At 46.1% G+C, this 13,654-nt stretch overlaps 1 protein-coding gene across 2 annotated transcripts in view; it reads right to left on the reverse strand.

Moving 5' to 3' along the window:
* MYO1A (myosin IA) overlaps positions 1–13,654 on the reverse strand; it is a 128,849-nt gene that overhangs the window by 49,674 nt on the left and 65,521 nt on the right. For both annotated transcript variants that reach the window (XM_075337052.1, XM_075337051.1), the window contains exons 13-14: positions 7,808–7,873; positions 6,459–6,563 (exon numbers count right to left, since the gene is read on the reverse strand). In XM_075337052.1, the coding sequence (XP_075193167.1) occupies positions 6,459–6,563; positions 7,808–7,873 (171 nt within the window). The remainder of the gene's footprint in view (positions 1–6,458; positions 6,564–7,807; positions 7,874–13,654) is intronic.

The raw sequence follows: 13,654 nt of genomic DNA on the forward strand, positions 1-13,654 counted from the left end.
ATATTGAAATGGAAGGAGCATTATACCACTGCAAATCTACCCAAGACCCGGCCGTCCATCCAAACTTTCATCTCAAACAAGGAGAAGACTGATCAGAGATGCAGCCAAGAGGCCCATGATCACTCTGGAAAAACTGCAGAGATCTACAGCTGAGGTGGGAGAGTCTGTCCATAGGACAACAATCAGTCGTACACTGCACAAATCTGGCCTTTATGGAAGAGTGACAAGGAGAAAGTCATTTCTCAAAGATATCCATAAAAAGTGTCATTTAAAGTTTGCCACAAGCCACCTGGGAGACACACCAAACATGTGGAAGAAGGTGCCCTGGTCAGATGAAACCAAAATCAAACGTTTTGAGCACAATGCCAAACGATATGTTTGGCGTAAAAGCAATACAGCTCATCAACCTGAACACACCATCCCCACTGTCAAACATGGTGGTGGCAGCATCATGGTTTGGGCCTGCTTTTTTTCAGCAGGGACAGGGAAGATGGTTAAAATTGATGGGAAGATGGATGGAGCCAAATACAGGACCATTCTTAAAGAAAACCTATTGGAGTCTGCAAAAGACCTGAGACAAGGACGGAGATTTGTCTTTCAACAAGACAATGAGCCCAAACAAAGCAAAATCTACAACTGCATGGTTCACAAATAAACGTATCCAGGTGTTAGAATGGCCAAGTCAAAGTCCAGACCTGAATCCAATCGAGAATCTGTGGAAAGAGCTGAAAACTGCTGTTCACAAACACTCTCCATCCAACCTCACTCAGCTCCAGTTGTTTGCAAACGAAGAATGGGCAAGAATTTCAGTCTCTCGATGTGCGAAACTGATAGAGACATACCCCAAGCGACTTGCAGCTGTAATTGCAGAAAAAAATAGGGGGCGACACAAAGTATAAACTTAAAGGGGCTGAATAATATTGCACGCCCTAATTTTCAGTTATTTATTTTTTAAAAAAAGTTTAAAATAAGCAATAAATATCGTTCAACTTCACAATTGTGTCCCACTTGTTGTTGATTCTTCACCATAACATTACTTTTTTTATCTTTATGTTTGAAGCCTGAAAGTTTTGAAAAGGTTGAAAAAAATCAAGGGGGCCGAATACTTTTGCAAAGGCACTGTATCTGCAGGAAAAAACACAGAAAAATATGACATGTTGCAGATTTTTTCTGCACCATAGTCTGCAAGGAAAAAAAAATCTGTAACGTGCACAGCAAGTCAGGATTCTCATAAACTTAGCTGGGATGCGTTTTTTTCTTGTAGTATTGATTTAAACGTGCAAGGTAAAATGCATGAAAAATGCAGCAAAAAAGCAATGTATGCACACAGTCTTAGGCTAAGGGGTACTTTGCACACTACGACATCGCAAGCCGATGGTAGCGATGCAGAGCGCGATAGTCCCCGCCCCCGTTGCAGCTGCGATATCTTGTGATAGCTGCTGTAGCGAACATTATCACTACGGGAGCTTCACATGCACTTACCTGCCCTGCGACGTCACTCTGGCCGGCAAACCGCCTCCTTCATAAGGGGGCGAGGCGGGTCGTGCGGCGTCACAGCGACGTCACATGGCAGGCGGCCAATAGAAGCAGGGGAGCTGAGATGAGCGGGACGTAAACATTCCGCCCACCTCCTTCCTTCCTCATTGCAGCCGGGACGCAGGTAAGGCGATGTTCCTCGCTCCTGCAGCTTCACACACAGCGATGTGTGCTGCCGCAGGAACGAGGAACAACATCGTAACATCGGTCCTTCCGAAATTATGGAAATGTCTGACCCTACACCGATGATACGATTTCGACGCTTTTGTGCTCGTTAATCGTAGTAAAAAGGATTCACATACTCCGATGTCGACAGCGACGCCGGATGTGCGTCACTTTCGATTTTACCCCACCGACATCGTACATGCGATGTCGTAGTGTGCAAAGTACCCCTAAGTTCACATGTCCTGTAATCATCCATTAGAACGGATTTCACAGAGATCCGTTGGGAAACTGATTTCTGCCAGATCCATTTTTTTAACATGGGACGGATCTGTTAATGGATTGCTATTTATTTTTCATTTGTAACGGATCCTGTAAGAAAACAATGGATCCATTATAAATGCAAAAATAACAGATCATAGTATCATAGTATCATAGTTTTTAGGGTTGAAGGGAGACTCTAAGGCGGGCTTTGCACACTACGACATCGCAGGCCGATGCTGCGATGTCGAGTGCGATAGTCCCCGCCCCCGTCGCAGCAGCGATATGTGGTGATAGCTGGCGTAGCGAAAGTTATCGCTACGCCAGCTTCACACACACACTCACCTGCCGTGCGACGTCCCTGTGGCCGGCAACCCGCCTCCTTGTTAAGGGGGCGGGTCGTGCGGCGTCACTGCGACGTCACACGGTAGGCGGCCAATCAGAGCGGAACATCCTGCCCACCTCCTTCCTTCCGCATATCCTACGGAAGCCGCAGTGAGGCCGGTAGGAGATGTTCCTCGCTCCTGCGACTTCACACACAGCGATGTGCGCTGCCGCAGGAGCGAGGAACAACATCGGACCATTGCGTCAGCGTAATTATGGATTACGCTGACGCTGTACCGATGATACGATTACGACGCTTTTGCGCTCGTTAATCGTATCATCCAGGCTTTACACACTGCGATGTCGCATGCGATGCCGGATGTGCGTCACTTTCAATTTGACCCCACCGACATCGCACCTGCGATGTCGCAGTGTGCAAAGTGCCCCTACGTCCATCTAGTTCAACCCGTAGCCTAACATGTTGATCCAGAGGAAGGCAAAAAAACCCCAATGTGGCAAACAAGTTCCAATGGGGAAAAAATTTCCTTCCTGACTCCACATCCGGCAATCAGACTAGTTCCCTGGATCAATACCCTGTCATAAAATCTAATATACATAACTGGTAATATTACATTTTTCAAGAAAGGCGTCCAGGCTCTGCTTAAATGTTAGTAGTGAATCACTCATTACAACATCATGCGGCAGAGAGTTCCATAGTCTCACTGCTCGTACAGTAAAGAATCCTCGTCTGTGATTATGATTAAACCTTCTTTCCTCAAGACGTAGCGGATGCCCCCGTGTTCCAGTCGCAGGCCTAGGTGTAAAAAGATCTTTGGAAAGGTCTCTGTACTGTCCCCTCATATATTTATACATTGTGATTAGATCCCCCCTAAGCCTTCGTTTTTCCAGACTAAATAACCCCAAGTTTAATAACCTGTCTTGGTATTGCAGCCCACCCATTCCTCTAATAATCTTGGTGGCTCTTCTCTGCACCCTCTCCAGTTCAGCCATGTCCTTCTTATATATCGGTGACCAGAATTGTACACAGTATTCTAAGTGCGGTCGCACTAGTGACTTGTACAGAGGTAGAACTATATTTTTTTCATGAACACTTATACCTCTTTTAATACATCCCATTATTTTATTAGCCCTGGCAGCAGTTGCCTGACACTGTCCACTAAAGTGAAGTTTACCATCCACCCATACACCCAAGTCTTTTTCTGTGTCTGTTTTACCCAGTGTTCTACAATTAAGTACATAATCATAAATGTTATTTCCTCTACCCAAGTGCATGACCTTACATTTATCTACATTAAACTTCAATTGCCACTTCTCAGCCCAATCCTCCAATTTACATAAATCTCCCTGTAATATAAACTTATCCTCCTCTGTATTGATTACCCTGCAGAGTTTAGTATCATCTGCAAATATTGAAATTCTACTCCGCATGCCCCCAACAAGGTCATTTATAAATATGTTGAAAAGAAGCGGGCCCAATACTGACCCCTGTGGTACCCCACTATGAACTGAGACCCAGTCCGAGTACGTACCATTAATAACCACCCTTTGTTTCCTATCACTGAGCCAGTTTTTAACCCAGTTACACATATTTTCCCCTATCCCCATTATTCTCATTTTATGTACCAACCTTTTGTGTGGCACCGTATCAAAAGCTTTTGAAAAGTCCATATACACAACATCCACTGCATTTCCCTGGTCCAGGCTTGAACTTACCTCTTCATAGAAGCTGATCAAATTAGTTTGACAGGATCGATCCCTCATAAACCCATGTTGATACTCTGTCATAAGGATATTTTTCTTGAGATACTCCAGTATAGCATCTCTCAAGAAACCCTCAAGGATTTTACCAACCGTAGAGGTTAAACTTACCGGCCTATAATTTCCCGGCTCAGTTTTTGTCCCCTTTTTGAATATTGGCACCACATTTGCTATGCGCCAGTCCTGCGGTACCGACCCTGTTATTAAGGAATCTGAGAAGATTAAAAATAATGGTCTATCTATCACAGAACTCAATTCCTGTAGTACTCTGGGGTGTATGCCATCCGGGCCCGGAGATTTGTCAACCTTTGTGATTTCGAGGCGGCGGCGTACTTCCTGCTGGGTTAAGCAGGTAATATTCAAGGGTGAATTTATGGTATCACTGGTCATGTCATCTGCCATGGCATTTTCTTGTATAAAAACCGTAGAAAAAAAAGTCATTCAGCAGGTTGGCTTTACCCTCATCCCCTTCCACCATTTCACCAAGACTATTTGTAAGGGGGCCAACACTATTGCTTTTCAGTTTTTTACTGTTTATGTAGTTAAAGAATATTTTAGGATTATTTTTACTTTCTCTCGCAATGAGTCTCTCTGTCTCAAACTTAGCTAACTTAATTTGCTTTTTACATATTTTATTTAATTTTCTATAATTATATAATGCCTCATCACTACCTACCCTCTTTAATTCTTTTAAGGCTTTCTGTTTTTCTTTTATTGCTTCCCTTACAGCTCTATTTAGCCATAGGGGTTTCCTCCTATTTCTAGCATGTTTGTTCCCATAGGGTATATTTTCTGCACAAGCCCTATTCAGGATGCTCATAAAAGTCTCCCATTTGCTTTGTGTACTTTCATTACTTAGTACATCATCCCAGTTTATTGCACTTAGATCATCTCTCAACTGTTTAAAATTTGCTTTCCTGAAGTTTAGTGTCCTTGTAGCCCCTCTACTAGACATCTTACTAAAGAATACATGAAAACTTATTATTTTGTGATCACTATTCCCCAAGTAACCCCCAACTTGTATATTTGATATGCGGTCTGGCCTATTGGTTAGTACAAGGTCTAGTAGTGCTCCCCCTCTTGTGCGGTCCTGTACCATTTGTGAAAGGTAATTATCTTTCATTGTTATCAAAAATCTATTTCCTTTGCTGGAACTGCAAGTTTCTGTTCCCCAATTTATATCAGGATAGTTAAAGTCCCCCATAATAATTACCTCTCCGAGACTCGCTGCTTTATCAATTTGCTTTAGGAGGAGACTCTCTACCTCTTCCATAATATTCGGCGTCTTATAACCCACCCCTATCACTATTTTATTATTCATCCCCCCCCCCTTATCTCCACCCATAGGTACTCTACATTCTCAGTACCCTCACATATGTTGTCACGCAGGATGGGTTTTAACGATGATTTTACATATAGACACACACCTCCCCCTCGCTTATTTGTACGGTCATTCCTGAATAGGCTATAACCCTGTAAATTAACAGCCCAGTCATAGCTCTCATCCAGCCATGTCTCTGATATCCCCACTATATCATAATTTTCTTCCAACAATATTAATTCTAATTCCTCCACCTTATTTGTGAGGCTTCGGGCATTAGTGTACATGCACATTACGTATGACTCTGTACCTGTATTCCTGCTTACTGTATTAACTGTCCTAACTCTTCCCCCCGTACCACCCCCAATTTCATTACTTGTGCCCTGGTCACTATCTGCACTACATTCCCCTTCTATAAAGTGAATACCCTCGCCCCCCATTCCTAGTTTAGATGGCTAAATAGCAATCTGTTAATGGATCCATCCTCTATAGTCTCTTATGTTTAAAAACAAATTTGTCCGACATCAAATATTTAAGAACGGATAAAAAAAGTTGAATTTGCACAACTTTTTTGCCAATGGATCTCTGCCAGATCCGATCTCACGGATGATTACAGGATATGTTAACTTAGCCCAAGAAAGGAGGAGAAGATAAAAACTGATGACACTCGGACCACCGTCTGATCAAAGTTTCATCAAAGCAATAAGTAAGATTTTCTTGTACGTCAGAAAATCAAATGTCTGAATGAGCCCTAAAGGCCCTGTCACACACACAGATAAATCTTTGGCAGATCTGTGGTTGCAGTGAAATCATGGACATATTGTTCCATTTGTACACAGCCACAAACCTGGCACTGATTGTCCACAATTTCACTGGAACCACAGATCTACCACAGATCTACCACAGATCTACCACAGATCTACCACAGATCTACCACAGATCTATCTCTGTGTGACAGGGCCTTTACACTTCGCTCCATCCCTCAGGTATGCTCCCTACAATAAGATTCACACGCTTATCATCAGGAAAGGAGTAAAATGAATAACGTGACCAGAAAGATCACCATTTTACTTACCTCTCTGGCGTATTCTTCCTGCTCCTCTTTCAGAGTCATCTGAATAAAGATCTGCTGCAGTTTTTCATTACAGTAATTAATAATAAATTGCTCAAAGCTGTTTTCCTGGTAAAAATAACAATTAAAAAAAAATATTTACAGCTACAGCTGAAGAGTCATTTTTTTCTGTAAACACATCCATATATAATGAAGGAAAGGTTTATCTTAAAGAGGTTGTCCCCTACTTTTACATTGATGGCCTGTCCATAGGATAGATCATAGATGTCAAATCGGCCTGGATCCGGCACTCTGCACCCCTGCTGATCATCTGTTTTTGGTGCCGGTGGCAGCAGCAGGCGGCATGAAATACTCAGTTCTGGAGCTGCCCCGTCTTCTGATAGTAGCAGTTGCCGGGTACTGCACATCCGCCTCCTATTCAGATCAATAGGAGGCGGATGTGCAGTACCCAGCCGCAACCTCTATCAGAAGACGGGGCAGCTCCAGAACTGAGCATTTCCGGCTGACTGCTGCCGCTGCCAGCACTGAGAGTAGCTGATCAGTGGTGGTTCAGGGTGTTGCACTCTGGCCAATCTGACATTCATGACCTATCCTAAGGATAGGTCATAATGTAAAAGTAGTGGACAACCCCTTTAAAGGGAATCTGTAAGCAGGATTTCACCCCTCCCCAACTATTTAAATGCACATACAGTTCTTGTGAAGACAAGTCAAGAAATACTTTTATATGGCCAGTCTGTTCCTCCGTTACTGAGAAATCAATGCTTAAATTGATATGCAAATGAGGCTATGGTAGATCTGAAGTCTCTGTCACTCCAGCTCTATTCACTACCCAATGCCGCCTTCTCTTGCTTAACTGACAGCCTTTATGTTGTGTGACTTCAAGTAAAGGAGTCGTTATGCAACCAGAAGGAGGCGGCGCTGCTTGGGGAATAGAGCTGGAGTGACAGATGCTTGAGATTTACCATAGCTCTTCAGCCCCATATCAATATCAATATCAGTTGAAACACTGATTTCTCAGTATTGGAGGGACAGACTGGCCATGTAAAGGTATTGCTGGACTTGTTATTGAAAGAGCTACGTGCACATATTGATAGTTTAGGGTGTGAAATCGTGCTGACAGATTAACTTTAAAGAGTTATTTCCAAGATAGTAAGTTATCCCTTATCTGTGGAATAGGGGACAGGGAATAACTTACTGATGCTGGGGATCTGACTGAAGGAAAACTAAGAAAACATAAGAAATAGGACTGTCAAAAATAGTCAAGTGCTGCATTCATGTGAGCAGTGAACTCAAGACTTTGGGCTTAAGCACTATAGTTAGTAGGGTATAACCAAAGTTTAAATTAAACTTACCTCTAAGACCTCAAATCCATAAATATCCAGTACTCCCATCACCTTCTTCCCCTGGAACTCCGAGACCTAAAAGAGGAGGTTGGATTAAAGTAGCATAAATATAAATATTGTGAGGCAAACTGTCACGGTGGTCTCTCTGCATATAGTGACCTGTGTTCAGGGCCTGAGTCTCATTCTGTTTCGAGAGTTTTAATATTAAATGTGTTTCTTTCCTTTGGTGCTGAAAGGGTTAATGTAAGTTTTGTTGCCAGCAGCTTCCAACAACTTCTGATTCCTGTCCTCAGGTGCTTCCAGTTGGTGACCACTCCCTTCCCCTATATATGGCCCCATCTCCCAGTTGATGGAGTCGGTTATTCTGATTTATTCTGAAGCTAGAATTGGAAGGGAAGGAGCTGCTGAACGCTTTGTTGATGGAAGCTGTGTAGGTTGCAATCCTGGTGTCTGACTGCAACCGTGAAGTTGGACCGTATCCTTTATTGTTTTCCCTGTCTGTCGTACCTTCCGTTTCCCTTCCGGTTGTTTTAATGCAGTGGTGTGACTAGCGATCCTCACCTGCCAGCTCACTAGCCAGGGTTATCGCAGGACTTTCTAGGGTTTCAAGTATCCTGCTCAACGACAGGTGTGAAACCTGTATATGTCTTGCTAGGAGTGCAGGGTGCAGATGTAGGTGAGTACAGGAGGTGTCCCATCATCCCCATCCCTAGCATCAGGCTCCCCAGTGTACCCCTTGTTTGTTGCGTGTCTAGCTGTGTGGCGGACCTTCCCCAAGTCCATGCGTGACACAAACTCTTCACAAAAAACTATGTCTTATACGTGAAAATGTATACATAGGATGATGAGGAAAATTAAACATCTATGTTATTGGAGTGTATGTTTTTCACAGAATATCAACATGAAATTTAGTGGCTGAATATATGATTTACACAATTCCTATACTGTGATATGTGTACAAAAGTGAATATGCAGAAGTGTGGGCTAAAAACAGGGGAGAGAAGCGCATATAGGGTCTTATCTGAACGACAAATGAATTGTGAACTATGAATCAGGCTCACCTGGCTTGGGTTGTATAACCACAATCACGTATAGCACTTGTAAACAGAGGAGAGAGAATCAGTATATCGGGAGGAAAGGGGTTAACAGTCCGTGCTGCCAATGGAGACGATGAAGCAAAGGTATAAGACAAGTAGTTTTGTTGAGTCTACACATTTCAAAGTGTTAAACTTCTTCTTCAGGACATACAGTATAATACTGCAATTGTAGTAGTTTATGGCCTGAAAAAGCTTAACACTTCGAAACGTGTAGACTCAACAAAACGACTTGTCTTATACCTTTGCTTCATCGTCTCCATTGGCAGCATGGACTGTTAACTCCTTTCCTTTAGGATCACTGATTCAGAAAGTGAATATGGCCTTTGATAAACATGCCATCATACAATATTGATTGAAATTTACATGCAAAAAGGCAGCAAGCATCTTGCATACATGTATTATGCTTAAACCAGTTTCTGATGTCACTGTAACATAGTCAAAAAGTCTCAAAATGGTTATGCACTACTCAGACAAGCAATTCTCAATCATTATATAAAATAAAAACAGCCTGTACTCACCTCCAGTGTCGGCACTATTCCAATGACGCCTGTGTCTCACGAGACCTTGTTATGCCATGTGAGTCCTGCTGCCACTCTCACTTCTTAAGGATATATCTGCCATCTGGAAGAGGTGAGAGCTGCTGCTGCGCTCGGACTTCCACCAGGTGTCACTTATGACCAAAGGAAGTGAGTGAACCGGCCACTGGTTGGCTACAAAGCTCAAGTGTCATAACAAAGTCATGTGAGTCCTGTGAGACCCAGCATTACGGTTGCTGGAATGATACCAGAGGTATAAGCTGTTTTTTATTTACATGGGGATTATAACAATTGAGAAAGGGTTGTCTAAATAGTGGACAATCCCTTAAAAAGGAACTTGTCACAATCTTCTGATCTGCAACATGTGACTGAGCAGAAAGAATGGCCGGAGCACTGACCCCCCCCTCCCCCCGGGCATGTGTGGAGGCCAGCATGACACTGATTGGAGTGGAGGTCATGATGTCACGGGTAGGGGAGGGGGAGTAAGTCAGGGTACAGTTAAAAGGTGAAGCTGGGGGAGGAGCGGCACTTTTCCCGCTCTGGGACACCAGTGAGAGTCCCCATCTCTGTACCTGTTATGGACTCCGTGGATCAGCTCCTGGAGCGGCTGAGAGCTGCTGCTGGGACCATCCCCCCAGGTGGCTGCAGAGCATGGTAGCGAGGATCTTCGGTGGGAGTCCGGGGGGGGCAAGGACTGCACCCCTGCGACAGCGGCGCCCCCCGGAGGTCTGGACCGGCAAAGAGGCGGTCACCTGACCTGACTCCCAGGGCCCAGCGTCGCCACAGAAGCCCCTCCGGGGACCCTCCAGGCCGGACGCCGCGAGCTGCGAGGTCCGGCAGGCCCCGGCCTGGGAGGAATTCAGACGGGCGGCTGGGCCCGGCGGCAGTTGGCAGGCCTGCGCTGGAGTTGGGGGCGGGGCCTGCTGCTGCCTTGTCGGCGAGTGACGTCAGCGGTGCGGCGGGGCGCTCTGGTGATGTACCGGCCGAGCGCCCTGAGCCCCTCCTCCCTGCAGCGATAGTATCCCGGATGGATCCCTGTGAGGTGGGCGGAGCCAGGCGGCTGCGGTCGGAACTACATCGGGCCTGGCATTCAGGGCCTGCGGCTACAGAGGCCCTGTCTGGGAGAGGGGCCACATGGAGCGGAGCAGGGGGGGCCGTGCTTGGAGAGCCCTGAGGATAATATGCAGCTCCCCCTGTTGGTCGGCGCTACTGATCGTCAGGTCCAGGATATGCGGCCGGCGGGGCCTCGGGCCGCGCGGCTAAAACAGCAATGGAGCAGAGTCGGATGGGAGGAGCCAAGTCATGCTAGATCGGCAGGAGGGACGTCAGGATACAGGTGGTCCGGCTGGCGAGGTTCTACCTTTGTGCAGCCTGGTGAGTATGATTACATGTTTTGTTTGTCTTCACATGCTGTTTAGGTACACAGTAAAGGGGGGGTGACGGGTCAGCTGGGGTTAGGTTTGGGGGTGCCAGCGGGTGTTAGGGGGAATGCGTTAAGTGGGGAGTTGTCAGAATTTAAGTTGCGTTCGCCAGTTGCGGGCACGGATTAGGGGCCAGGGAAACCCCGGCGCCAGTGGCGGCTTGGGTTAATTTGTCCGTCATTGCGGCTAGTGAGTCCACAGTTGGGAGTATCTCTTCCCCAGTATTAGTGGCAGTTCAAACTGAAAGGAGTAAGGAGGTGGCAAAATTTATTTTGACAAAGGGGGAAAAGACGATAGCAAGAAGGAAGATGGGGAGAAGTGGCGATGGCACTTGATTCCTCAGACTTATGCTAATTGGTTTAAGGCGTTGCAGTTTGGGCAAGAGTAATTGGCGAAAGGCGCCAGAGAATTGTTTTCAGTTGTTTTGCTATATGGGCTCGATTGGTGAGGCCTATAGGATTTATGGGGGGTAGACCTGGATCCGTTATGAGGAGCAGTGTCATCAGAGGATGGCTACCGTCCATCCATAAGATGGGATCAGAAGGATATAGGTTTGTGGTTGCGGGTGATGGCGGCAGCCAGATCTGGGCAGTCATTTCAGGGCGGGGCAGGGTTCCCCGGCCGGTCAGGAAGCTGGGGTGCCAGTGGTCGGTACGGACAGACAGGGTCCTAGAAGTCAAGTTCCTGTTGGTAAGTTAATGAGGGGGAAGGCAAGTCAGTGCCACTTGCCGTTGTTTGGACATCTCCGCACCTATTGTAACGGAGCATCCCATGGGGTGTCCAAGGGTCAGACACCGGTGAGCTTAGTTGCGATGCTGCCGTACCTAAATAGGGATCCTGTTAGGGACAAAGCTGAAGTTTGAGGTTGGGTTTTGGGGAGGGTTTCAGGATTCCTTCCCCTGTTTTTGAAGTTCCAGGGACAACCAGGAATCTCCCTCGGCGTATCAACATTTGGCGCTGGTAGGTGGAAAGTTAGGAAAGGAGGTGGCGTTGGGGAGAATGGGGGGCACAGTTAGTCACCCTCCTACCTTTTTCGTATTTTGTGGTTTCGTCATTCGGGGGGGGGCCCAAGGAGGAGCCAGGTAAAGTTCGGCTAATCCACCATTTGTCTCATCCCAGGGGTAGGTCAGCGAATGATGGTATACTGGCTGAGCTTCGTTAGGTGGTGTATACGTCGTTTGATGAGGCTACAAAGTAGGTAAAGAGTTGTGGGAGGGGTGTGTTGATGGCAATAGATAGATATTGAGGCAGCTGTCCGGCTCTTACCAGTTCATCCAAATGTGTTCGTTATTGGTTTGTTTTTGGAAGGGAGATTGTTTTGGAGACCCCTGCTTGCCAATGAGTTGTGCAGTATCGTGCACATTTGTTGAAACCTTTAGTTCTTTTTTAGAATGGGTGGGGCGTGATGTTTCTGGTTTGGCATCACTGGTACCTTACCGGGATGAATTTTTGGTGTGTGGGATTGGCTGTTTCGGCACAGGCACAAGAATTCTAGCAGCAATGGAATGGATAGCGAGAGGCTTTGGGGTGCCTTTGGCACCTGGGGAAAAACTGTTCGGCCAAATACCTGTATTTAGTTTCTGGCCATTATAATTGACTCAGTGATTTGGGAGGTTCGGCTTCCTGACGACAGGTTGCCACGCTTAAGGTTGAGGTAGCAAGGGCATGCCGGGTGAGGAAGTTACAATTAAAGGTGGTTCAATCACTATTGGGGGAAACTTAATTTTGCGTGTCGGGTAATGTCAATGGGCCGAGTTTTCACGTCGGCTAGCTTGCGCTACAGCTGGAGTGCTTGCTCTTCACCCCTACATAAGTTTGTCGGAGGAACATTGAGCGGACTTGTTGGTTTGGGGAGAATTTTTTGGGGAGCAGGGCAATGGTGGTTCGTTGCTTAAGGATGAGGTAGTGGTTAATTTCAAATTGGAATTGTTTACAGATGCTGCGGGTGACTCAGGTTTCGGGGCCTTTTTTCAGGATCAGTGATGTGCGGATTGGTGACCAGAAAGTTGGATGGCGGAGGGGTTGACAAGGAATGTGTCGCTATTGGAAATTTTTTCCAATGATGGTCGCACTCCATTTGGGGAGTGACCAGTTGTAGAATAAGTAGATCCGGTTCAACTGGGACAATATGGGGGTGGTGCTGGCGATTAATAACGGCTCGGCATATTCTACCACAAGTTGTTCGGGTGTTGCAGCAGTTGGTCTTTATTTGTTTGGAAATTAATACGGGTCACAGCAGCTCAGGTACCAGGTATAGAGAACCTAATAGCGGATTTCCTTTCCTGTTTCAGTGAGATTGTTTCCGGGATTTTGCGGTAGAGGCGGACGGCAGCAGCTTGTAGTCCCCTGCGCAGCTTTGGAGCGTGGTCTTCAAGCAGCAAGACCACGGATTCAGGCAGTTTGGCTGGTACCACGTGGGCGGCGTATCAGGCCACATGGGTTCCTGGGAGTAGTGGTTGGGTGGTTGCATGCTGAATGAGGATTCCCAGTTAGGACTGTTCCTGGGAAAATCGGGGGAGTGGCGATAACAGGTTGGTCTTCCACGAAGTTGAGTCATTTGATTGCAGATTTGGCATTCGATTTCTGGTTGCGAGGTGTACAGGATGGGAAAAATTTTTTTGGGTAGTTCAGGCGTTGAAGGGTTTGCATAGGGGCCATAGGTAGACGGCCTGTGTTATTTAGCTTATTGGAATGTTTGGGTAGGGAATTAAGGTATCATTGTTGCGGTTGGCTTTTCGTTGGCGGTTTTTCGGGGCTTTGTGTATTGGCGGATTGGTATTTCCCAGTATGACGTGCCCCGGG

Source organism: Anomaloglossus baeobatrachus, chromosome 2 (genome assembly GCF_048569485.1).
Source record: "Anomaloglossus baeobatrachus isolate aAnoBae1 chromosome 2, aAnoBae1.hap1, whole genome shotgun sequence".
Lineage (NCBI taxonomy): Eukaryota > Metazoa > Chordata > Amphibia > Anura > Aromobatidae > Anomaloglossus > Anomaloglossus baeobatrachus.